General features: G+C 38.4%; 1 protein-coding gene and 1 long non-coding RNA gene across 3 annotated transcripts in view; one reads left to right on the top strand and one right to left on the bottom strand.

The window, feature by feature from the left end:
• Positions 1 to 27,245, top strand: part of ME1 (malic enzyme 1) — a 193,170-nt gene that overhangs the window by 16,893 nt on the left and 149,032 nt on the right. For both annotated transcript variants that reach the window (XM_082405864.1, XM_082405863.1), the window contains exons 2-3: positions 21,841 to 21,974; positions 26,132 to 26,281. In XM_082405864.1, coding sequence (XP_082261990.1) covers positions 21,841 to 21,974; positions 26,132 to 26,281 — 284 coding nt within the window. The remainder of the gene's footprint in view (positions 1 to 21,840; positions 21,975 to 26,131; positions 26,282 to 27,245) is intronic.
• LOC309635085 lies at positions 7,203 to 19,173 on the bottom strand. Its single transcript, XR_014248623.1, has 3 exons — positions 18,943 to 19,173; positions 17,470 to 18,612; positions 7,203 to 17,120 (listed from the first exon to the last, which is right to left on the bottom strand). It is a non-coding gene; the product is annotated as an uncharacterized lncRNA (long non-coding RNA).

Below are 27,245 nucleotides of genomic sequence, written 5' to 3'. Positions count from 1 at the left end.
GTGTCCCCTGCATTGGCAGGCGGATTCTTAACCACTGCGCCACCAGGGAAGCCCTAAATTTATTTTTTTTTAAAAAGAAAAAGCATTAAATGAGACAAAATACATAATGCTGAAAGGTACAATTCTGAATGAAGTTATACATGTAATGAATGTCTATGCACCAGATAACACAACAGGTACCTTCATAAAAAAGACAGTATAGGACATGCAAAGAGAAATAAAAAAGATACTAACGCTAGAAGACTTCAACAAAGCTCTCTCAGTGCAGGACACATCATAGGCGGGAAAAACTGTTTCCGTACAGTAATTTCTTCCTCAAATTTCTCAGGAAATTTGTGTTTTTCCAAATCATGAGAAAATTCAGTTGAGAAATTTGGAAAATGAGAAAGCTTCATAAATAACAGAGATATTACTGATTAGAAAGACCCAATGACAAAAGGAAGAGCTGGAACTTGTACTTGTAGAGTCAGAGGTTAAGGCTGACATTTCATGGATCTTCACAGCAGTAATGATCTAATCAGTCAGTTTTGCTTGTAGCCGTTGCCAGTTTCTGACAATATCTGTCTTTTAGTTTCTGTGTTTAGACCATTCACACTTCATGTAATTATTAATGTTTGGATTTCTGTCCAGCATTTTATTATTAGGTGTCTGTTTGTTCTCTCTGTTTTTTATTCTTCTGTTTCTCCTTTCCTGCCTTCTTGTGTATTATTTGAATATTTTTATTATTCCCTTGTAATTTCCCTATTGAGGTTTTTTTTTTTTAAATAAATTTATTTATTTATGACTGTGTTGGGTCTTCGTTGCTGTGTGTGAGCTTTCTCTAGTCGTGGCAAGCAGGGGCTTCTCTTGTTGCGGAGCATGGGCTCTAGGTGTGTGGGCTTCAGTAGTTGTGGCTCATGGGCTCTAGAGCACAGGCTCAGTAGTTGTGGCGCACGGGCTTAGTTGCTCCATGGCATGTGGGATCTTCCTGGACCAGGGCTCGAACCCATGTCCCCTGCATTGGCAGGCAGATTCTTAACCACTGTGCCACCAGCGAAGTCCTCTATTGAGTTTTTGACAATATCTCTTTGTATAGTCTTTTTTATTAGTTGCTATGGAAATTATGATATATATATATAACTTTTCACAATCTACTTAAAATGAACATTTTGCCACTTAATTGGAGTGTAGAAATCTTACCATCATATAGGACTCACTATGTTCCTCTGTTTATGTTATAGGTGTTATATGTATTACATCCAATTACATCTTCATACGTGTATTACATAGTATTTTAAAAATTGAGATATAATTGACAGTTGATATAGTTTCAGGTGTAAAACATAATGATTCAGTATTTGTATATATTGTGAAATGATCACAATAGGTCTAGTTAACATCCATCATTGTACGTAGTTGCAAAAATTTTTTTTTTGTGATGAGAACTTTTAAGATCTACTCTCTTAGCGTCCCAATATGCAATACAGTGTTATTAACCATAGTCACCTTGCTGTACATTACATCCCCAGGACTTATTTATTTTATAGCTGGAAGTTTGTACCTTTTGACCCCCTTCACCCATTTTGCCCATTCCTTATTCCCTACCTCTGGCAACCACCAATCTGTTCTCTGTATCTATGAGCTTGTTTCTCTCTCTCTCTCGTTTTTTGTTTGTTTGTTTGTTTTGTTTTTTGATTTCACATATAAGTGAGATCATACAGTATTTGTCTTTCTCTGTTTGCCTTACTTCACTTTAGCATAATGCCCTCAAGGTCCATCCAGCTTACTGCAAATGGCAAGATTTCTTTCTTTTTATGGCTGAATAATATTCCATTGTAAATATTTACACCACGCTTTCTTTATCCATTCATCCATTGATGGACACTTAGGTTGTTTCCCTATCTTGGCTATCATAAATAATGCCACACTGAACATGGGGTGCATATATCCTTTTGAGTTAGTCTTTTGTGTCCTTTAGATAAATACCAAGAAGTGGAGTTTCTGCATATGGTAGCTGTATTTTTAATTTGGGGAAGAACCTCCATACTGTTTTCCACAGTGGCTGCACCAATTTCACTTGTACTAACAGTGCACAAGGATTCACTTTTTTCCACATCCTTGCCAACACTTGTTATTTCTTGTCTTTTTGATAATAGCCATTCTAACAGGTGTGAGGTGATATCTCATTGTGGTTTTGATTTTCATTTTCCTGATGATTATGGATACTGAGCACTCTCCTATGTGCCTGTTCGTCATCTGTATATCTTCTTTGGAAAAATGTCTGTTCAGATCTTCTGCCTGTTGTTGTTGTTGTTGTTTTTTTAATCAGATTCTTTGTTGTTTTGCTTTGATTTGTATGAAAAAAATTTTTGATGTAATAATTTAATGTAATGTTTATAACTTTTGATTTTAACTGTGATACATGTTTTAAAGAGTTTAAGAGGGAAAGGACAATCTATTATAGTTACTGAGATATTTACTCTTTCTGTTACTGTTCTTTCATTCCTGATGTTTGAAGTTTTCCTTAGGTATCATTTCCCTTCCACTTAAAGGATTTCCTTTAGCATTTCTTCTGGAGCATCTTGCTGGAGACGAGTTGTCTTCTTTTTCCTTCCTCTGAGAATGCCTTTATTTCATTTTCATTTCTGAAAGGTATTTTCTTTTTTTTTAAATTTTTAAATTTTATTTTTTTTATACAGCAGGTGCTTATTAGTTATCTATTTTATACATATTAGTGTATATATGTCAATCCCAATCTCCCAATTCATCCCACCACCACCCCACCACTTTACCCCTTTGGTGTCCATACGTTTGTTCTCTACATATGTGTCTCAATTTCTGCTCTTCAAACTGGTTCATCTGTACCATTTTACTAGGTTCCACATATATGCGTTCATATATGATATTTGTTTTCTCTTTCTGACTTACTTCACTCTGTATGACAGTCTCTAGATCCATCCAGGTCTCCACAAATGACCCAATTTCGTTCCTTTTTATGGCTGAGTAATAGTCCATTGTATATATATGTACCACATCTTCTTTATCCATTCGTCTGTCGATGGGCATTTAGGTTGCTTCCATGTCCTGGCTATTGTAAATAGTGCTGCAGTGAACATTGGGGTGCATGTGTCCTTTTGAATTATGGTTTTCTCTGGGTATATGCCCAGTAGTGGGATGCTGGGTCATATGGTAGTTCTATTTTTAGTTTTTTAAGGAACCTCCATACTGTTCTCCATAGTGGCTGTATCAATTTACATTCCCACCAACAGTGCAAGAGGGTTCCCGTTTCTCCACACCCTCTCCAGCATTTGTTGTTTGTAGATTTTCTGATGATGCCCATTCCGACTGGTGTGAGGTGATACCTCATGGTAGTTTTGATTTGCATTTCTCTAATAATTAGTGATGTTGAGCAGCTTTTCATGTGCTTCTTAGCCATCTGTATGTCTTCTTTGGAGAAATGTCTATTTAGGTCTTCTGCCCATTTTTGGATTGGGTTGTTTGTTTTTTTAATATTGAGCTGCCTGAGCTGTTTATATATTTTGAGATTAATCCTTTGTCCATTGATTCGTTTGCAAATATTTTCTCCCATTCTGAGGGTTGTCTTTTTGTCTTGTTTGTAGTTGCCTTTGCTGTGCAAAAGCTTTTAAGTGGTCCCATTTGTTTATTTTTGTTTTTATTTCCATTTCTCTAGGAGGTGGATCAAAAAAGATCTTGCTGTGATTTATGTCAAAGAGTGTTCTTCCTATGTTTTCCTCTAAGAGTTTTACAGTGTCTGGTCTTACATTTAGGTCTCTAATCCATTTTGAGTTTATTTTTGTGTGTGGTGTTAGGAAGTATTCTAATTTCATTCTTTTACATGTAGCTGTCCAGTTTTCCCAGCACCACTTATTGAAGAGACTGTCTTTTCTCCATTGTATATCCTTGCCTCCTTTGTCATAGATTAGTTGACCATAGGTGCGTGGGTTTATCTCTGGGCTTTCTATCCTGTTCCATTGATCTATATTTCTGTTTTTGTGCCAGTACCATATTGTCTTGATTACTGTAGCTTTGTAGTGTAGTCTGAAGTCAGGGAGTCTGATTCCTCCACCTCCGTTTTTTCCCCTCAAGACCGCTTTGGCTATTCAGGGTCTTTTGTGTTTCCATACAAATTTTAAGATTTTTTGTTCTAGTTCTGTAAAAAATGCCACTGGTAATTTGATAGGGATTGCACTGAATCTGTAGATTGCTTTGGGTAGTATAGTCATTTTCCCAATATTGATTCTTCCAATGCAAGAACATGGTATATCTCTCCATCTGTTGGTATCATCTTTAATTTCTTCATCAGTGTCTTATAGTTTTCTGCATACAGGTCTTTTTTCTCCCTAGGTAGGTTTATTCCTAGGTATTTTATTCTTTTTGTTGCAGTGGTAAATGGGAGTGTTTCCTTAATTTCTCTTTCAGATTTTTCATCACTAGTGTATAGGAATGCAAGAGATTTCTATGCATTGATTTTGTATCCTGCAACTTTACCAACTTCATTGATTAGCTCTAGTAGTTTTCTGGTGGCATCTTTAGGATTCTCTATGTGTAGTATCATGTCATCTTCAAACAGTGACAGTTTTACTTCTTCTTTTCCAATTTGTATTCCTTTTATTTCTTTTTCTTCTCTGATTGCCGTGGCTAGGACTTCCAAAACTATGTTGAATAATAGTGGTGAGAGTGGACATCCTTGTCTTGTTCCTGATCTTAGAGAAAATGCTTTCAGTTTTTCACCATTGAGAATGATGTTTGCTGTGGATTTGTCATATATGGCCTTTATTATGTTGAGGTAGGTTCCCTCTATGCCCACTTTCTGGAGAGTTTTTATCATAAATGGGTGTTGGATTTTGCCAAAAGCTTTTTCTGCATCTACTGAGATGATCATATGGTTTTTCTTCTTCAGTTTGTTAATATGGTGTATCACATTGATTGATTTGCATATATTGAAGAATCCTTGTATCCCTGAGATAAATCCCACTTGCTCATGGTGTATGATCCTTTTAATGTGTTGTTGGATTCTGTTTGCTAGTATTTTGTTGAGGATTTTTACCTCTATATTCATGAGTGATACTGGTCTGTAATTTTCTTTTTTTGTAGTATCTTTGTCTGGTTTTGGTATCAGGGTGATGGTGGCCTCATAGAATGAGTTTGGGAGTGTTCCTTCCTCTGCAATTGCTTGGAAGAGTTTGAGAAGGATAGGTGTTAGCTCTTCTCTAAATGTTTGATAGAATTCACCTGTGAAGCCATCTGGTCCTGGACTTTTGTTTGTTGGAACATTTTTAATCACAGTTTCAATTTGATTACTTGTGATTGGTCTGTTCATATTTTCTATTTCTTCCTGGTTCAGTCTTGGAAGGTTATACCTTTATAAGAAGTTGTCCATTTCTTCCAGGTTGTCCATTTTATTGGCACAGAGTTGCTTGTAGTACTCTCTTAGGATGCTTTGTATTTCTGCAGTGTCTGTTGTAACTTCTCCTTTTTCATTTCTAAATTTATTGATTTGAGTCCTCTCCCTCTTTTTCTTGATGAGTCTGGCTAATGGTTTATCAATTTTGTTTATCTTCTCAAAGAACCAGCTGTTAGTTTTATTGATCTTTGCAGTTGTTTTCTTTGTTTCTATTTCATTTATTTCTCCTCTGATCTTTATGATTTCTTTCCTTCTACTAACTTTGGGTTTTGTTTGTTCTTGTTTCTCAAGTTCCTTTAGGTGTAAGGTTAGATTGTTAATTTGATATGTTGTTGTTTCTTGAGGTAGGATTGTATTGCTATAAACTTCCCTCTTAGAACTGCTTTTGCTGCATCCCATAGGTTTTGGATCATTGTGTTTTCATTGTCATTTGTTTCTAGGTATTTTTTGATTTTCTCTTTGATTTCCTCAGTGATCTCTTGGTTATTTAGTGACGTATTGTTTAGCCTCCATGTGTTTGTGTTTTTTACGTTTCTTTTGCTGTAATTGATTTCTAATCTCATAGAGTTGTGGTCAGAAAAGATGCTTGATATGATTTCAGTTTTCTTAAATTTACTGAGGCTTGATTTATGACCCAAGATGTGATCTATCCTGGAGAATGCTCCGTGTGTACTTGAGAAGAAAGTGTAATCTGCCGTTTTTGGATGGAATGTCCTATAAATATCAATTAAATCTATCTGGTCTATTGTGTCATTTAATGCTTGTGTTTCCTTTTTAATTTTCTGTTTGGATGATCTGTCCATTGGTGTAAGTGAGGTGTTAAAGTCCCCCACTATTATTGTATTACTGTCGATTTCCTCTTTTATAGCTGTTAGCAGTTGCCTTATGTATTGAGGTGCTCCTGTGTTGGGTGCATATATATTTATAATTGTTATATCTTCTTGGATTGATCCCTTGATCATTATGTAGTGTCCTTCCTTGTCTCTTGTAACATTCTTTATTTTAAAGTCTATTTTATGTGATATGAGTATTGCTACTCCAGCTTTCTTCAGATTTCCATTTTCATGGAATATCCTTTTCCATCCCCTCACTTTCAGTCTGCATGTGTACCTAGGTCTGAAGTGGGTCTCTTGTAGACAGCATATATATGTCTCTTGTTTTTGTATCCATTCAGCAAGACTGTGTCTTTTGGTTGGAGTATTTAATCCATTCACATTTAAGGTAATTATCAATATGTATGTTCCTATTACCATTTTCTTAATTGTTTTGGGTTTGTTTTTGTAGGTTCTTTTCTTCTCTTGTGTTTCCCACTTAGAGAAGTTCCTTTAGCATTTGTTGTAGAGCTGGTTTGGTGTTGCTGAATTCTTTTAGCTTTTGCTTGTCTGTAGAGCTTTTGATTTCTCAATCGAATCTGAATGAGATCTTTGCCGGGTAGAGTAATCTTGGTTGTAGGTTCTTCCCTTTCATCACGTTAAATATTTCATGCCCCTCCCTTCTGGCTTGTAGAGTTTCTGGTGAGAAATCAGCTGTTAACCTTATGGGAGTTCCCTTGTATGTTATTTGTCGTTTTTCCCTTGCTGCTTTCAATAATTTTTCTTTGCCTTTAATTTTTGCCAGTTTGATTACTATGTGTCTCGGCATGTTTCTGCTTGGGTTTATCCTGTATGGGACTGTCTGCACTTCCTTGATTTGTGTGTCTGTGTCCTTTCCCATTTTAGGGAAGTTTTTGACTATAATCTCTTCAGATATTTTCTCGGGTCCTTTCTCTTTCTCTTCTCCTTCTGGGACCACTATGATGTGAATTTTGTTGCATTTAATGTTGTCCCAGTGGTCTCTTAGGCTGTCTTCATTTCTTTTCATTCTTTATTCTGTTCCGCAGCAGTGAATTCCACCATTCTGTCTTTCAGGTCACTTATCTGGTCTTCTACCTCAGTTATTCTGCTATTGATTCCGTCTAGTGTAGTTTTCATTTCAGTTACTGTATTGTTCATCTCTGTTTGTTTGTTCTTTAATTCTTCTAGGTCTTTGTTAAGTACTTCTTGCATATTTTCGATCTTTGCCTCCATTCTTTTTCCGAGGTCCTGGATCATCTTCACTATCATTATTCTGAATTCTTTTTCTGGAAAGTTGCCTATCCCCACTTCATTTAGTTGTTTCTCTGGGGTTTTATCTTGTTCCTTCATCTGGCACATAACCCTTTGCCTTTTCATCTTGTCTATCTTTCTGTGAATGTGGTTTTTGTTCCACAGGCTGCAGGATTGTAGTTCTTCTTGCTTCTGCTGTCTGCCCTCTGGTGGGTGAAGGTATCTAAGAGGCTTGTGCAAGTTTCATGATGGGAGGGACTGGTGCTGGGTAGAGCTGACTGTTGCTCTGGTGGGCAGAGCTCAGTAAAAGTTTAATCCGCTTGTCTGCTGTTGGGTGTGGCTGGGTTCCTTCCCTGTTGGTTGTTTGGCATGAGGAGACCTAACACTGGATCATACCCGGGCTCTTTGGTGGGGCTAATGGCTGACTCTGGGAAGGTTCATGCCAAGGAGTACTTCCCAGAACTTCTGCTGCCAGTGTCCTTGTCCTCACAGTGAGACACAGCCACCCCCTGCCTCTGCAGGAGACCCTCCAACACTAGCAGGTAGGTCTGGTTCAGTCTCCTATGCGGTCACTGCTCTTTCCCCTGAGTCTCAGTGCGTACACTATTTGTGTGTGCCTTCCAAGAATGGAGTCTCTGTTTCCCTCAGTCCTGTTGAAGTCCTACAATCAAATCCTGCTAGCCTTCAAAGTCTGATTCTCTAGGGATTCCTCCTCCCCTTGCCGGACCTCCACGTTGGGAAGCCTGACGTGGGGCTCAGAACCTTCACTCCAGTGGTTGGACTTCTGTGGTATAAGTGTTCTCCAGTTTGTGAGTCACTCACCCAGCAGTTATGGGATTTGATTTTACTGTGCTTGCGTCCCTCCTACCATCTCACTGTGGCTTCTCTTTTGTCTTTGGATGTGGGGTATATTTTTTGGTGAGTTCCAGTGTCTTCCTGTCGATGATTGTTCAGCAGTTAGTTGTGATTCCGGTGCTCTTGCAAGAGGGAATAAGCGCACATTCTTCTACTCTGCCCTCTTGAACGAATTCTAGGTTGACAGTTGTTTTCCTTCAACGCTTTAATAATGCCATTTCTCTTCCTCTTGGCCTCCCTTATTTCTGATGAGAAATCTGCCGTCATTTGAAATGTCATATGTATGTGATGTCATTTTTCTTTGGCTCATTTAAAGATGTTTTCTTTTAGTTTTCAGCAACTTGAATATAATTTTTCTGGGTTTGGATTTCTTTATCTTCTTGGAATTTGCTGAGCTTCTTGAGTTTGTCAGTTTATGTCTTGTGCTAAAATTTATAAGTTTTTAGCCATTATTTCTCCAAATATTTTTTCTTTTTCCTCTTCTTTTGGATTCTGTTGAAATAAATATTAGGCCTTTTGGTATTGTCCCACAGGTCCCTGAGGCTCTGGCTGTTTTTTCAGTCTTTTTTTTCTTTTTCCTTTTCAGATTGTTAATTTCTAATTATCTATCTTTAAGTTAATTGACTCTCTGCTTTATACCTCGTTTCTGTTCTTGAGCCCATCCAATGAATATTTTATTTCACTTATTGTATTTTTCAGTTCTAAAATTTCCATTTGGTTTTTTATAGCTTTTCTTTCTTGGCCAGGATTTTTTATCTTTCCATTTGTTTCAAAATGTTTGGCCCTTATGGTTTGCGGCATAGTTGCAATAGCATTGTAAGTCTTCATGTGATAATTCCATTGTATGTGTCATCTCAGGACTGGCGTTTGTTGATTTTTTTTCCTTTGAGAATTAACACTTTCCTGTTTCTTTAGTTGCTGAGTAATTTTTGCATGTATTCTGGATATTTGCATATTAGGAGGGTCTAGGTTTTGGTTAAATCCTCAAGGGAATGCTGTTCTTTTTAGTTTTTTGCAGCCACTCAACCTGGTTAGGTCAGTTTGAAAGTTGGACTCACCTTCTATGGGTTGTGGTTCCAGTATCAATTATGTTTTCAAAGCCTACTTTGTAGTTCTGCTTGGATCTGTTCATCATGTGTACTGCTTAGTGGCTAGTGTAGGATCTATGCAGTGGTTTACTCTATAGTTTAGTTCTGAGATCCTTTGTTATGTTGTTTAAGATCAGACCTATACATGCATAGCTCAGAGGTGACCTCAGGAGTTTATATACAACTTTATGAGATTACTTTCTTGGGTTCCCTTTTCTCTGTGATCTTTGTGCTACTTTCTCTGTGATACTTTCTGTCTTCTTGAGGTCCCCCCTTTCCAGCCCAGTAGCCAGAAAACTGGGCCTTTAGTTTCCCCGCTGTGCTATGTGTTTCCTCTAGGTGCGTTTGTATCTGGGGCCAAGTTTTACTGGAAGACAGAGAAAAATGCAACAGACATTTGACCCATGATCTTGGGACCATTGCTCCTTTGGTTAAAAAGAATGATTTTCCTCCCTCAGAATTTTAGATATCTGCAGTGGCTCCTGTCACCCACTATGGGATTGCCTGGGGGTTGGGACTGGAGAGAATGGAAAATAATAGTGAATTTCCCTCCTCTCTGACCTTTAAAAGAGTCAGAAAAAAAAAACCCTTTTCTGATTCTTGGACCAGAAAGAGAAATCTTCTCTTGGCACTCTTTTTGCCTGCACTCAGTTGCACTCCCAGCTTTTGTGCTGCTTTTTGAGTCAAGGCCAGTTGATTACAGAGGGATATGAAAAAAAAAAAGCCAGGTCATACTGGAGGGCAAACTCCAAGAAATGTCACTGATGCTTTGGTGGTACCTTGGATTCTGGTCTTCTTCCCCAGTTCTTCTCCTACCATTTACTTTTCAGAGTTTTCACATGGCTGCTCAGTGCATTGTATGCAAGGTCTATAGTTGGATTTAGTGGGAGAGACAAGAAAAAGTATGCTTATACCATTTTGCACAGGACCAGATCCCTTAGATTGTTATTTTAAAGGTGTGACTGTGTGAAACTAAGTCTAACTTGATTTTAAGTTTCAGGGGAAAAAAAATCGGGGAATCAACTCTCAAATGTTTATTCACATTTTTTTTGCCCATTTTACTGGGGACATATTTTCTATAGCCAAATAAATATTAGTAATAAAGGTTATTCTGTGGAAAATGGTTCATTTCTATGTAGAGTTCTGTGGAAATATTTCTGTATTCTAAGAATTTAGAAAGATGATTTTTTTTTTTTTTAACATCTATATAGTACTTCATTTCTGCTCCTCTTCATGTTATGATGAAAAAAATACTACAGAAATTACAAGATTCAGAGTTCCTTGGTGGAGGTGGGTTGGAGGGTGGTTATGCTGGTTTGTATTATAGCTTCATCTTTCAACATAGTTGCTCATGGGCCCTGGAATATAGTTAAGAATTCTGCAAAAAAAAGTTTATTGAAGGGATAAATGAGGGATCATTCTTGAAGTCATTCTTATAGCTCTGTTCTACCTTTCAGATGTGGCCATAACCTCTCCACAGGTCACATGCCACTTGGGGGATGTTTATGCTGTTGGGTGTGTGTTGGAGAATCTCTTCCCTTTAGTGAGTATAAGGATGACCAGTGTATCGTTTAGAATTGGACTTTACTACATATAACAAACAAAAACCAACAAAACAGCAGTGCCTCACTTAAGACCTAGCTTATTTCTCTTTCACACAGGAAGGAACTTAGAGGTAGACAGTCTGGGGCTGTTTGGTGGGTCCACAGCGTTGCCAGGGATGTTGCTGCTCTACCGTCTTCAAGAGCACTTCTTGGTCCTAACCAACTATAGGTTTATAGACATCATATACTCTTTCCAAGCTGGCTGCTGGAAGGAATGAGAGGAACACAAGAAGGCCTCCTTTCCAGTGGAGTCAGCTTTCTTTAAGGAGCCTTTCCCACAATGCACACAACACTTCTGCTTCCATATCATTGCTCAGGACTTTGTCACATGACCGCATCTCACTCCAGGGGAGTCTGGAATGGTAGTCTTTCACCTGATACATGACCACCCTACATAATATTAGGATTTTCTTGCTGAGGAGGAAAGGGAGAACAGATGTTACAGTAGGCAACTGGCCGTGTCTGCCCAAGCCAGAGCTGCCGGAAACATAAGGATAGCGATTTAACCAATGTAAATAAGAAATAACGATCATCATATTCTTGGAAAATGAGATAAATGGTTCTTAATATGTTTTAATATGCTTACAGGTTCACTGTATAAAAATAAATACACAAAAATATGACAAGTCTGTTTCCCTCCTATTTCTGTGCCCCGGCTAGCTGTTTTCCCTTCCTGGAGGCAATTGCTGCTTCAGGTGACCAGGGTTTCCATTATAGACTAGAAATATTCTACAAAGTGTGTTTTAAAATATTGTTTGAAGTTAATTTTCATATGTTAAGTTGTCAGTGATGTAGGGTATGAATCCCTTAGTGTGGTGGAGAGGAGGTGGTGGTATACAGAGAACGGGTGCAGTTGGGAGGATGTGTGTGAATCAGACGGAGATGCGGAAAACAGGGAGTCGTGGTCCCCGGCTGAGTCCTTTGGTAGCTGCCTGGTACTCTGAAACCGGCTCTGAAGCACGGCTTTTTCTTTCTTCACTGAGCCACCTTGAGTATCAGGATTCCTCAGTGTAGGAGTCACAGATACTGTGTGGTGAGTGCTGCCAGCTCCCTGGTAGCATTTTCATGAAATGGCATAACTCACCAGGAAAACAACAACGACAACTAGATTTAAGGTTTAAAACTTTACCTAGTCAACAGAGCTTGCCTCTTTCATCATTCTTCCCACAGCTGTTGTTTCCTTTGCTCTGCTCTCTCCAAGAAGCCACGCTTTTCTGCATCGGGGTTTGTGCCTCTGTTTCCGGCATTACCATCTCCAGCGTTTCAGCTGGTCAACCCCTCCTCTTCTACTTGTCCTTAGGTCTCAGTTGAACCTCACTGCTCAGTGAGCTCTTCCTTTTTAACCCTCTAGATGAACTTAGATCTTAAGTTTTGCCTTTTCTTTCCCCCGTACTTATCACATTGTTATTTTAGAGTTATTTGTGTAGCTATTCCTATAATATCCTGTTAAGCTCTCTGGACTGCAAACTTCATGAAGCTTTGAACCACATTTAGCATGTCAGTGTTCCATTGGTTTAGTGCCTATAAGCATTGTGAGCATTCACTCAACAAATACTTGTTGAAAAATATTTGGTGAGCATGGTGATTGATTTTGTATCAACTTGACCGGGCCACTGGGTGCCCAGATGTTTGGTCAGATATTATTTGGGGTGTGTCTAGGAGGGTGTCTCTGGATGAGATTAATATTTGAATTGGTAGACTGAGTGAGGCACACTTCCCTCCCTCATGTGGGTGGGCCTCATTCAATCAGTTGAAGGCCTGGATAGAACAAAAGGGCTGACCCTCCTGTGAGTAAGAGGGAACCCCTCTTGCTGGACTGCCTACAGGCTGGGACATCAGTTTTTTCCTACCTTTGGACCTGAACTGAATCTTTGGCTCTTCCTGGGTATTGAACCTACTGGCCTTCACACTAGAACCATACTATTGGCACTCCTGGTTTCTCCAGTCGTTGAACTTGGACTAGACCTACACCATTGGCTCTCGGAGTCTCCAGCCTGCCGACTTCAGATCTGGAGACTTGTCAGCTTGCATAATTGCAATGCCTTATAGTAAATTTCTCCATATGTATGATGTATATTCATACACCCTACTGGCTCTGTTTCTCTGGAGAACCCTGACTAATACAGTGAGCTTCATAGTCTTCCATAAAATAACTCTGAGAGGAGACAAAATGTTTCTGAAAATCTCAACTGTGGATCTGAAGTAAGAAAGCCATCTTGTGGTATTTCTGGGAATATCATGTGAAGTATATATCCCTTAGGACACTGCAGCATAATTCTCTGCAATAGTTCTTAACATATTTTTTGCCAAAGTCCCCTTTGGAAATTTGGTGAAGTCTGTGACTCCTTAAATCACTGGTTTAAATAAATAGTGTTTTAAATAGATAGTGTTACAAAAGAAACCGATTATATTGAAATATAGATATCAGAATATTGAAAAAATAAAGGTGGGATATTATAAGATATATTCCTCTTTATCAAAAACTTAAATAGCAAGACAATATATTTAAATATGGGCAATTTAAAATAAATTTTTATTTTGTAAAGAGGTCAGTATGAAGGTCGTCGATATGACTAGACTGTATGCCTGTTCATGTTGTAAAACAACCATATTTTGGGTCTAAAACTACTGTAATTTCAAAGTAATGATAAACATAAATGATATTTCAAGATATATGGCACAGATGTAATGTGATATGAAAATATTTGTTATTTCTATTTATGACATAATCACAGGAACTACTACTATTTCTCTTGTCTTCTCCCTTCTTTTATAATGGAAGGAAACACTAAATTTCATACAGTTAGTGAGAAAAGATGTCCACATTTAAAGATTCCTGAATTATACCCACTGATTCCTTGAGGGTCTGTGATTATTAGGTCCTTGGACCTTAGGTTCAGAACCTTTGGTAGGGATCTAAATTGGATCTTCACAGAAAGTACTGACAGGGTCTCTAAAAACTGATTCTTAAATTCAGGAGTTTTCTGACAATACCAAGAATGTGAAGAATAAAAGTCAGTATTTACTTAGCTCTTGTATATTCATGGTTTTGTTTTAAAAGTTATTATTAGTAACTCAAGCATTTTTATCAATATAATACTTTATAATTCACATAGGATGCAAAAATATCTGGTCTCATTTTATCCTCTCAACAACCAAACGAGACACACATAACATGCACATATACTGTGTGTTCCATATGTTTGATTACTCCTATTTAGTAGATGCAAAAGTTGAGGCGAGTCTGCATTTAACCCCAAGCACTTTAAGTACCTGCTCAAAATCATAGTGTTAAATAATATCTACTTGTGAATCAAACTTGGGTCTAAATCCAGATAGTATGCTCTTTAGACTTATATTGCCACGAATTCATATTTGTTAGTGAATTATGTGTGTAAATTTAAAGTGTATGGATTAATGGAACCTATAATATATTCAAAATGTACTAGACAGCTGCCTACAACAAAGAATTATCTAGCCCAAAATGTCAGTAGTGCTGAGGTTGAGAAACCCTTGTTTAGATGAAGGTACTTAAAAAAAAATCCTCACAAGCTCTAACACTTAGGCTGACAGGTAGAAATGTCTTTTTGTCATACCAAGTTGATCTTGAATGCCTGGTTCAAAGTCATTTTAAAAAGCTGTTACAAGTGGATTAATTTAATTAAATAATCTAATGTATGTGTGGAAAGCGCAGTTGTTATTTGAGAGATTTCAAATCATGAGCACTCTGTATTAGTGCACATATTAAAAAATTTTAGTTTGAATTTGAATTGGGTGTGTTGGTTATTCAAAATAGAGCTACAGAGAACTGAACTACATGAAACTGAAACGTTGTTTCAGATCCATATATTTATTTATCCATTTGTTTATTTAAAATTGATTGAGGCACTGCTCCATCCTGATGTTGGATTAGATGCTGTCACACAGATATGACTAGCATAGTGCCTGCCCCTCAGAAGCACCTAGATCTCTGGGTGAAATAGTAGTTAAACAGAAATAATGAAATATGGGAAGTTCCATGATAGAAGTACGTGGTGCTGTAGGAGAACATTGGAGGACACCTCCCTAACCCAGAGAGAAGGAGGAAGGCCACCATTCAGGAATCCGCAAGGGTCATTTACAAATTCATGTGTAATTTAATTGGTAACTCAGTGTATTGAATTGCTGTCTACTTTGAGGCTGTAGATTCTTCTACTACCTCAAAGAGGGAGGAAATCAAATGAAGGCACAATAGACAGTTATCTTATGGTCTTGATCTTTCTGGTTCACTGTCTTGAGTATTCGCTTTACATATATTATCATAGGCATATTTAGAGGGTTTTGTCTGAGTCACATGTATAATATATTTGTTAGAATAGCGTAAATGTCCATGTGATTACTAGAGACTCTTCTGGCGATGGGTATTACCCATTTGGTTTGGATTATTCATATACATTTCAATCCGTGATCTTAAACTTGTTTTTATTGTTTGTGTACATTGGTAGTTTCAATAGTTTGTTAAGAATTACCAGTCTGCTTACTTAACAGGGGCTTTTCTCTACTGTGAAATTTGCCTTAAAACTTCTTTGAGAACAATAGAACTCCATCCTGCTGAAAGGATTTTGAAACCTTATTAATGATTTTAAGAGTTATGTTTGGAAAATGTAGTGTTGACATTGATGGTTAACAATTTCTCAGCCTTATAAGGAATCTGTAAAGTTCTGACTTTTAAGTAAGAAATACTTAAACTAATTAAACATCTCATCTGATATTTTAAAAATCCTTTTGCTCTCTTAGGTAGAGGTGTTCTTTCTTTTTTAAAATTGGGCAAACATCACTTAAACTACAATGTAGTTATACTTGCTTATATCCTGTAATACCTAGATGAAATAAGTTTGGGTTGTTGTACAATTATGATATTTTCTTATAAGTTTTAGGGTATCTAGGGCCAAGTGTATTTTAGATATATTTTTATAATCATTACTTATATCAGTTTAAATTACTTTATATCAGATATCTGTAAGAATTGCTATGTAATAAAGCCAAATATTTTTTCTTAAAGATGTTAATATATTATTGATTTTAAATAATTGATTTTTCTGTCTTTTAAAAGAGACTATTACCAGAGAACTTGATTGCACAGCTGAATGCATTCAAACTAATCATATGATTATTTTTCTGATGTAAACTTAACCTTGGAAATGTATATTCCATCTGGCTGATGGTTTTTTGAAGAAATGAGATTGTATACCGCCAGGAAAATTTTAAAAGTTATTATCTATGTTGTCAATTAGAATTTTTAAAAAATCAATTTCAAAGAACAATTTTTGGCAATCTGGAAGACTTGGGGGAAGGAACCATTCAGTAGAATGTGTCCAGGGCAAATGTCCAATATCTCTTCTCATTCTATAGATATGAAATATGCACATAAACTATGTTAATACATTTGAAATTATTATATTTAAAACTAAAGCTCAATTTGATCTCTTTATTTCAGAACAATAAATAATAAAAATGTAAAGGTCTCTCCTTTCATACTTTTACATATAAATAATTTCTCCCCAAAATTACTGTCAACAAAATTCTAAAACATTTTTTCATAAGACCTTTTAGGACAGATATGCCATATTATCTGTAATGTCACATTTATCAAATCTGTATGTAGTTCAGTCAAAATCATAAATTATGAAAAAAATTTGGTAAAGAAATCGAAGACAAATTACCTTTTAAAAAAGGTATTTTAAAATTTGGAATGTGAAATACATCCATAATTTCCTAAGCAAACTTTTAGTCATTTTAATTATATTCTTTTCAAATAAGGAGCAAATTACCTGCTGAATTGATTTTTTTATAGAACCTAATAAAATTTAGCACAGTGAAATTCACTCTTTCTGGTGTATACTTCTCTTAGTTTCGACAAGTGTACAATGTTGTGTAACCAGTGCCACAATCAAGAAAAGTTCCACCACCTCGAAAATATTCTCTCGTGCTGCCCCTTTGTAGTCAACTCTTCTCTCCACTCCCCGACCCGAGAACTGATCTTTTTCATCCTTATAATTTTGCTGCTTCCAGAATGTCAAATAAATGAAACCATGCAGTATGTAACCTTTTTTTTTTAAATTTTATAGCTACTTTTATTTTTATTTATTTATTTATTTTTGGCTGTGCTGGGTCTTCGGTTCGCGCGAGGGCTTTCTCCAGTCGCGGCAAGTGGGGGCCACTCTTCATCGCGGTGCGGGGACCGCTCTTCATCGAGGTGCGCGGGCCTTTCACTATCGCGGCCCCTCCCGTTGCGGGGCACAGGCTCCAGACGCGCAGGCTCAGTAGTTGTGGCTCACGGGCCCAGCTGCTCCGCGGCACGTGGGATCCTCCCAGACCAGGGCTCGAACCCGTGTCCCCTGGATTAGCAGGCAGATTCTCAACCACTGCGCCACCAGGGAAGCCCAGTATGTAACCTTTTGAGTCTGGCTTCTTTCATTAGCGTAATGCATTTGCAGTTCATCTATGTTTCTTGTTTCAGTAGTTTTTCTTTTTTACTATTGAGTAATATTCTTGTGTACCAATGTAGCTTAGTTGTCTCAGGTTTTTTGCAATTATTACTTTCCACTGTCTTTTCTACTTCTTTAAACCTTCTTTCTTCACTTTTCTGCTTTGTCTTCTCCGAAACATATAATAGCAACTGTATAGTTATAGCAAATCAGTAATTGATTAATGATTTATTAATGGTTAATGTGTTAATCCAACACATTTTTTGTTGATCACCTACAAAGTGACGGGTATTATTCTGGACACTAGGAATTCACTGGTTGAATAAAACATACAAACATCTCTGCCCTAATATGATTATGGCTTCAAACATTAAAATTAATGAATTCTATTATCATAATGCATTACCATACGTGTAGAGATTATCTTAAAGATTTCTGTGATTTACTTCATGTTTTCCTTTTTGCCATTCAGCTTGATTATTTTTAGTCATTATACAGGGAAAAAAGAAAAACTACTGAAGTTCATTGGAAACATTAAAGACTGTTAGTGTGGAATATAGATCCTATTTGTTCTGTTTTTATGGCAGTAGTTTCTAATAAATTACTCAGGACAAAGTTTCTTTCTCAGTTATGTTTGCTCTGTGCAAACATGGTTTCTAATATAAGTCTCCTGTTATGCCAGGAATTTTGTTTTCATTTTTGCTTGAGAGTCTCAGTTTTCTCAAGAAGATATACGTAGATTAATTAGTAGAGTCTAGAAGAATAGTTGTCCTGTTTGTTGCCCTCAGCAGTGAAACAACATACCATTCTGCTGTCTAGGGATCTAGTCCAAAAGGTTTTTTTAAGGAGGAAGGAAAGTAAAAGAAAGAAAAAGAGAAAAACAGGGTTGAACCTAGAGTGTATGAGAATACTTTTAGGTAATTAGAATTATATGTGATCTGGAAACCTAATATATGTATAGCCAAGCTTTTCAGCTACATAAAAGACTTAGTAGACGTCATTTGAAAGTTAGAACCTGCATGTGTACTTTGGATACACTGTCCTTTGTTGCATAGGCCCTGCAGGAGAAGAACCCTAAGATAAAAATTCTTTGAAACAGGTATATGTTACCTCAACTTTTTTTTTTTTTTTTAAGATTTTAATTTTTTTTAATTTTTATTTTTTTTTAATATTTCTGGCTGTGTTGGGTCTTCGTTTCTGTGCGAGGGCTTTCTCCAGTTGCGGCAAGTGGGGGCCACTCTTCATCGCGGTGCGCGGGCCTCTCACTATCGGGGCCTCTCTTGTTGCGGAGCACAGGCTCCAGACGCGCAGGCTCAGTAGTTGTGGCTCACGGGCCTAGTTGCTCCGCGGCATGTGGGATCCTCCCAGACCAGGGCTCGAACCCGTGTCTCCTGCATTGGCAGGCGGATTCTTAACCACTGTGCCACGAGGGAAGCCCACCTCAACTTTTTAATAAGGAGAATGTATTAAGCTAGCCTGTCACTGTCAAGTTTTAGACATAACTGACCTGTTTATAAATTTCTGCAAAATATATCTCTATTAATATGTCTCTGTTAGTATGAAAAAATGCAATAGAGAGCCGGGATTATTACATTGTTCAAAATTCAACTTATTGTTTCTCTGAATGCTTTTTGGGAAGCTGCTGGTTGGTAGGAATCACACTGATGTGTCATTCTTAAAACTGCCGTATATATTTAAAATTTTTCAGGGCTTTTAAGATTTAAGTTTACGTATTCATTGATTTTTTAAAAATTCACAAAGAGTAGTAATAGGATATGAATCCAGTCATAGGACTTTAACTCTTTAACTTGGCCCAGTTCTTCAGATTTCTAAGCCCTAGTGGTTTGTTTGTTTTTGTTTAAGAGTTGAATTGGTACTTTAGTGCATGTTGGAAAATTTGGCTAACAGCCTATGGGAGTTTGTAGTTACTAAACATCAAAGAATATAGCAAGAGATATCCAGGTGGTGTTATCATTTATGTGGCATAAGGTATGGTAAACCTGTTAGACTGAGGAATTGTTTCAGACCAAACATTGGAAAATTCATGTAAAAAGACTGGCTAATGACACCAGTAAATGAGTTAATGCCATTATAAAGTGAGAGAACGAGCATATGTTAGTACTTCCGATAATGAGCCTTATTCTCAGAATATCGATATTTTGATTATTATTTTTACAGGCAGATTTTCAAGGGCATAACATTCAAAAGTTTGCTGCTTCTTCACATATATTCATATGTTTTTGAGACTTTAACTTCAGCCTAGCTTTTTTCCCATTTTTAATTTCCAAGTTTTCATTTCAAGCTAGAGAAAAGTCTATTGTCTTCTTTTTGAAATACATTATTTCTAGGAAGCAGACATTTTACATTATATCTTTATATTTTAAAGTATTTTACTTTATGTCCTTATAAAAAGTTTTACTTTATATCTTTATAACAAGTTGTATCTTTAGCAGGTAAAGTATGCCTTCCATTTTGTAGATTCCTTTTTCACAAAAACATCCCTTTCTGGTTACTTTAAATTTTAAATGTAATTTTACCAGGCTTAATAGGCGAATCAGTTTCCTGAGCAGCAGTTTTAATGTTTTTAAAATTTTAATGTAAGCCTCTAAAATATTTAAAACTTTCTATTTTGTTTATCTTGCACATTACTGAGGTCTAATTATGTCAGTTACTGTTCTGAGCACTAGGGGTAAAGCAGTGAAAAAAAAAACAGACAAAATTCCCTGACCTCATGGAATTTGCATTCTGGTGGGGACACAAACCACAAATGAAAAAGAAAATGGCGTGGAAGGGTTCTAGCAACACCGCAGTGTCTCCTGGTGCGGACGGGGACTCCAGGGAGAGGATAGAGAGACTGCGCTGGTCTGCTGTGCTCCAGGCATCTGGGAGGGGGTGATGGCACCAGGCACGGCTGGACACCCTGGATTATCCTCTCGGAGGGGGACCATCCTGCTGCTGTCCACGTGTATTAGAACTCCGGAGGATCCCCCGCTGGGCATGTAATGGGGCTTTTGTAGTGAAGGAATGGCTGCTGGTGGAGCAAAACATCTTGGAAACGGGCCCCAGCCGTGCCCATAGCAGTGGAGCAAACCCGCCCATCATCACGTTGGGGCCAGACCCAAAGCAGTCAGTCTAATCGAAGAAGCCTCTTGGGCTTCAGTATCTCCAGGGAGATCCTAATCTTCCAGATGAATGACTACTGGGTTTATCTGCTATTACTTCCCCTCGTATTATATCCTGGCCAGTCTCCTAGGTCCATTCTGGGTTTTTGTAGGCACTCATCAGTTCTATTTTGTTTGCTTGTTTTTGAGCCTCATAGTTTGTAATGCTGTTGTTTTGTACAGTCAGTGTTCATGTAAACAGATGATGTAGGTATAATAATAAGGCTCGAATGGGCTTGCTGGGTGAGTCTGGAAAGTCTTTAGAGAGGAGGGAGCGTTTGAGGTATGGCTTGAAAGGAGAGGAGCAGGGAAGGAAGACATTCTTGACTGTGGTATAGTGCAAGAAGAAAGGGGTGCGGCATGTCCAGGCAATGGTGAGAAGTTTTGTGTAACTTGGAGTGTATAATTAGTGGGAGATAGCTTGGGAGAGGAGTGTTGGAAAAGGTACCTCGGAATCCTAGATAAGGCGTCTCCTGACCTATTTTATACATAGAAACACAGCAGGGGACTTCCCTGGTGGTCCAGGGGTTAAGAATCGGTCTTGCGATGCAGGGGACACTGGTTTGACCCTTGGTCGGGGAACTAAGATCACACGTGTCGCAGGGCAACTAAGCCTGTGCGCCGCAACTACTGAGCCCACACGCTCTGCAGCCTGTGCGCCACATCTAGAGAGGAGCCCGCGAACTGCAACAAAGAGCCCACACGCCACAACGAAAGATTCCGTGTGCCGCAACTAAGATCTGATGCAATCAATCAATCAATCAATCAATAATAAAAAGAAAATGAAACACAGCAGGTCGTAAGTGACCTACTCATGTTCATCATTTAAAAACCTTTTGTAACAACTACTATTCATTTTTAAATTTAATGATACTAATAGTGATAATTAGATCTTATTTCATTTGCGTGGCTTCAGATAATTTCCTCCTATCCATTGCCTGATTTTATCCTAACATTATCTAGGTGACACAGATCTGAAAATATTATCCTAATATTTAAAGGTGAGGAAAGTGAGGTGTGGAGAGATTACATGGTTTGCTCAGTCACATGGCCACGCTTGGAGGGATGCCAGGTCTTCTGATTTTCAATTCCATATACTTGTTGGATTTATTGGTGTGTAGATATGCATTTTGTCCTTTTCCCCCCTTGAGTTATCGTGTTTTCCTTTTCTCCATAGGACTTGGCTTTTACCCTGGAAGAGAGACAGCAATTGAACATTCATGGATTGTTGCCACCTTGCTTCATCAGCCAGGATATCCAGGTCCTTAGAGTAATTAAGAATTTCGAGCATCTGAACTCTGATTTTGACAGGTAACATGTTCCTGAAGGGGATTTTTATATGTCTCGTAGGCAACTGTCTAGTTTATTTTTTATCAGATGAGAAAGTTTGAATATTTAGTGCTTTGGAAAGAGTAGCCAACTTTGAGGAGGATTTGCCTGTAAATACAATGATGTTTTGTAAAAAATTTACCCTCTGTAGGAACATCTGAACAAATTAAAATTTTCTAAACTATATCCTCAGAAAGACAACTTTTCTCATGTGATAAAGTTGTTGCTATGAAGGTGAATTACCAGGAAATGCCCTTCCAAACTAGGTGAAAGTGGCTTTGAGTCAGACACTAAGTACTTTGTAGGTGAAAGTGCACTTTTTCATCTTCCAAGTGTGGTTCCGACACTTTTGTGAATTTAGGTCACTTACTTTGTTTAGAACCTGGTTTCCATGTTTGTACAAAAAGATAAAGGTAACCGTGGGAATTAGCTAGCCCTAAGTTGAAATTCTGGCTGTATCTCACTAGAGCAAACCACTACACCCACTGCCATGACCATTGCATGTGCCTTGCCCTCTGCTTTTGATGCTGCCTTTTCATATTAAGGTGTTAGACCCACCTACACCTCAGTTTTTCCATTTGTGGGTTGAAGAGAATAATAGTTATTTGAAAATATTATTGCGAAGGTTAGAAGAGAGAGCTAACCCAGTACCTAGTAAGTCTTCGTATTAGGCAGGGTTCTCCAGAGAAATAGAACAGATAGGATATGTGTGTGTGTGTGCGTGTGTGTGTGTGTGTGTACACATACACATAATGGGAGGGAGAGGGAGGGAGAGGGAGGGAGAGGGAGGGAGAGGGAGGGAGGGGTTTATTGATTGATTGATTGATTTTGATTTCAAAGAATTGGCTCAAGTGATTATGGAGGCTTGGTCAGTCCTAAATCTCCAGTTGGAGCCCCAGGGAAGAGTTGCAGTTCAAGTCCAAAGGCAGTCTGCTGGCAGAATTCTTTTTTTGCTCTGGCGTTGGAGGGAAGGCCAGTCTTTGTTCTATTAAGGTTTTCAATTGATTGGATGAGGCTCACACACATTATAGAGGGTAATGTGCTTTATTCAAAGTACACCAATTTAAATGTGAATCTCATACAAAAACCGCCTTCACAGAAACATCCAGAATAGTGGACCAAATATCTGGGTGCTGTGTCCTAGCCAAGTTGACACATAAAGTTAACCACTCCTTTTCAACTTGGCACCCATGCACATCTCCTTAAACCAAACTGAATATCTGCATAAAGACAATAAAAAGTCCTACCTCTGCCTAACATGATAGAACTATCCCAGGTACAACCAAAAACACACTAACTCTTTCCCCAAAAGAGGATGTAAAGCCCTTGGTGATATTCACCTTTCTCCTTGATGTCTCTTGACTTTAATACTGTGATGTAAAGTTAACTATACAGTTGACCCTTGGGGACTTCCCTGGTGGCGCAGTGGTTAAGAATCCAGCTGCCAATGCAGGGGACACAGGTTCAAACCCTGGTCTGGGAAGATCCCACATGCCTCAGAGCAGCTAAGCCTGTGCACCACAACTACTGAGCCTAAGCTCTAGAGCCCGCGAGCCACAACTACTGAGCCCGCATGCCACAACTACTGAAGCCTGAGTGCCTAGAACCCGTGCTCCACAACAAGAGAAGCCACCGCAATGAGAAGCCCGCGCACCGCAACGAAGAGTAGCCCCCGCTCGCTGCAGCTGGAGAGAGCCTGCATGCAGCAATGAAAAAAAGACCTAATGCAGCCAAAAATAAATATAAATAAATAAATAGATATATTTAAAAAAAAAAGTACAGTTGACTCTTGAACAACATGGGTTTGAACTGTGCAGGTCCACTTATATGTGGATTTTTTCGATAAATACATCCTACAGGACTACATAATCTGTAGTTGATTGTATCCTTAAATGAGGAACCACAGATATGGAGGGCCAACTATAAGGTTATATGTGGAGTTTTGACTATGTGGGGGTCGGCACCCCAATCTCCACATTGTTCAGGGTCAACTGTATTTAAATACTATGATATAAACTCAGTACATCTTAGGTTACATGATAAAAGGATAAGAGAGGGAAAAATTATATTTGTTTACATATATTTGTATATATATATTACAAATATATATGTATTTATATACACATACACGCAAACATATTCATAACAAAATAAGGAAGAATACACATGGTAATTAGAGTCCTCACTTCTGTAACTGGTCACGTGATCAGAGCTGGTATTTATGACTACCTTCTGCCCCTACCCATTTCACGCTTCCTTTGCCTTCAGCCGGTACCTCAGCCAGTCTTGACTCCTTACCCGGTAGAGTGAGCCAAATCTTTAATTCTGGTGGGTCTGGGCCATTAGTAGTTCTGTCTGAATTGGGTTGTTGTAGTTTCCCATTGACTTTAATCATGGGGACCCCCTAATGGGATCTCTTGTATTCCAGACACCCTCTTCTTTACCTCCATTATGGAGCGGGAGTCTGATTTCCCCTTGAAGTCAGGATTGGTCACCCCAGCCAGCACAGTAACTCCCTTCTTTGCCTGTTACTTCGGAGGCACGTGGTGCCCCAGGTGGCCAGTGGCAGTCTTAACTTCCAGTTCAGTGGAATCATTGTATCCTGGTGGAAACATTCCTTTCTTTGGAATGAACACTTCTAGGCCAGCGGAGCATAACGTCACAAGGACCGGAAGCAGGCATTTTGCTGGCGAGTCACTGGGGGATAATGGTGAGTGGTGCCGCTTCCATTTCCACCCCTGTGATTCTGGGACCTGTGAATGCTGGCTATGGGAGAAATAGAACCATATACTGGATTCTGGTTCAGAGCATGTATAACCTCCAGCTTTACAAGGTGTTGCCACCCAGCTGGTGCTGTAACTGAGTCTTCAGAAGGCCGTTCCACCATTCTGTCAAGCCAGCTGCTTCAGGATGGTGGGAACATGATAAGACCAGTGGATTCCAATGAGCAAGGGCCCATTGCCTCACTTCATTTGCTGTGGAGTGAGTTCCTTGATCAGGAGTCATGCTGGGTGGAATTCAGTGGATGAGGCATTTTGTAAGTCCATGGAGGGTAGCTTTGGCAGAAGCATTGTGTGCAGGGAAGGTAAGTCTTCATACAGAGTAAGTGTCTCTTCCAATAAGAACCAGTGCCGTTCCTTCCGTGATGGAAGCTGTCCAGTGTAATCCACCTGCCACCAGGTAGCTCGCTGATCACGCAATGGGGTGGCGGCGTATCAGGGGCTCAGCATCGGTCCCTGCTGCTGGCGGATGGGACTCTCAGCAGTGTCTGTGGCCAGGTCCGCCTTGGTGCGTGGAAGTCCCTGTTGCTGAGCCCATGGGTACCCTCCATCCCTGCCATGGCCACTTCTTTTATGAGCCTATAAGTGATGATGGGGCAGCTGAGGAAAGAGGCTGACTCAGTTTATTCAACATGTATATTTGCTTCTTAAATTCCTTCACCATCCCTTTCACGTATTTCTTAAGTCCTTCCTTCAGCCTCTTCCATTTTTACTTTATATTCTTTTCCTGGGCCATTTTATCAGCTGCCTCCTTGGAGCTAATGATTTTCATATTTTTAGCACAGACTGTCCCTCAGAGATTTTTGTTTAATTAATTAATTATTTTTGGGCTGCGTGTGTCTTTGTTGCTGTGCGTGGGCTTTCTCTAGTTGTGGCGAGCGGGGGCTACTCTCCGTTGCGGTGAGCAGGCTTCTCATTGCGGTGGCTTCTCTTGTTGCGGAGCTCGGGCTCTAGGCACGCGGGCTTCAGTGGTTGTGGCACGTGGGCTCAGTAGTTGTGGCTCCCGGGCTCTAGAGCGCAGGCTCATTAGTTGTGGTGCACGGGCTTAGTTGCTCCGCGGCATGTGGGATCTTCCCGGACCAGGGCTCGAACCTGTGTCTCCTGCATTGGCAGGCAGATTCTTAACCCCTGCGCCACCAGGGAAGCCCCTCAGCACTGATTTTAACGTTCTGAATGACACTAGCTCAGGTTTATGGTACTTCATTTTTTGAGATGATTAGGAATACTTCCAAAGTCTTTTGATAAGATGTTTTCTGTGTGACCTACTGTATACTTTGTTGAGAAATGTTTAGTTAGATTTCTAACAACTATTTTACAACTTTGTTGGAACGTAGATCTAATTATGTCCAATTTCCACAGGTATCTTCTCTTAATGGATCTTCAAGATAGAAATGAAAAGCTCTTTTATAGAGTGCTAACGTCTGACATTGAGAAATTCATGCCTATCGTTTATACGCCCACTGTGGGTCTGGCTTGCCAACAATATAGTTTAGCCTTTCGGAAGCCAAGGTATGTAAACTCTTAAGTACAATTTGTGTCTTTCTTTATTTTTTTGTAAAGTGTTTGCAATAATTAAAAAGAATTATGGAATGGAATTGAAGTTTGCAAAAATCTAAAACAAACTTCATTTAAAAGAACATTTAAAAATATAGTGTTTTATTTCTGATTTAAGATCATGGGAAAGTATTTTTTTATAAACCACTTTATGTTTCCTTTTACAGACAATAAATGAGCCTTTTTTTTTGGGGGGGGGGAAAGTAATTGATCATAATTAAGCTTGGTTCTGAGATGGTAATTACCACTATTATGTTACATTTTACAAGTTAAAACAGATTCCCAATTTTCCTGAAAATAAGGAGTATATTGTTTCCTAAATTCAGAGTTGGCATTCAACTGGCTCTTTTGTTGATTTCCTTTAAATGAAATTGTAATCACCTTTAAAGCCGTATAAAATATATAGTATAGTTTTTCTAAAACCAGAGCTTTATTTGTTATATCACTTTAAATACTTTTGCAGCAAGAAACAATTGAAATAAGTATCAGTGCTTTTAACAGCAGCAACAATAAAAGCTCGAGTTGACTGTATTTGTGCTGCTTGTAGTTCTGAATTTAAAGATTAAAAAAGAAATGTTTATAAGTTTATACCACAAAAAAAAAGCCTATTGAAAATACTGTCATTGAAATGAGTATTTTTGAGGTAAGATCTGAAAGTTAGATTGAATATGTAGATCTCTTGAAGGTATATTGATGTGGTGATAATATTTTGCACACTTGTGCCACATTACTTTTTGTATAAAGAAAAGAGTTAGCCACATTATCCCTTGTATAAAGAGAAGAATTATATGTAGATGGTCTGTTAAATTACACTAATAGCACGTATCTATGTTGCATTTATATAATGGCTTTGTTAACACTGAATAAATTTTTTTCATAGAAAAACAAGAGTTAGAATTTAGCTGGTAATTGTATTATG

This window comes from Balaenoptera borealis (assembly GCF_965194805.1).
Source record: "Balaenoptera borealis genome assembly, chromosome: 9".
NCBI classification, from domain to species: Eukaryota; Metazoa; Chordata; class Mammalia; order Artiodactyla; family Balaenopteridae; genus Balaenoptera; species Balaenoptera borealis.
The sequence above is the reverse complement of the archived record's forward strand: the minus strand, read 5'-3'. Positions and strand labels throughout refer to the sequence as shown.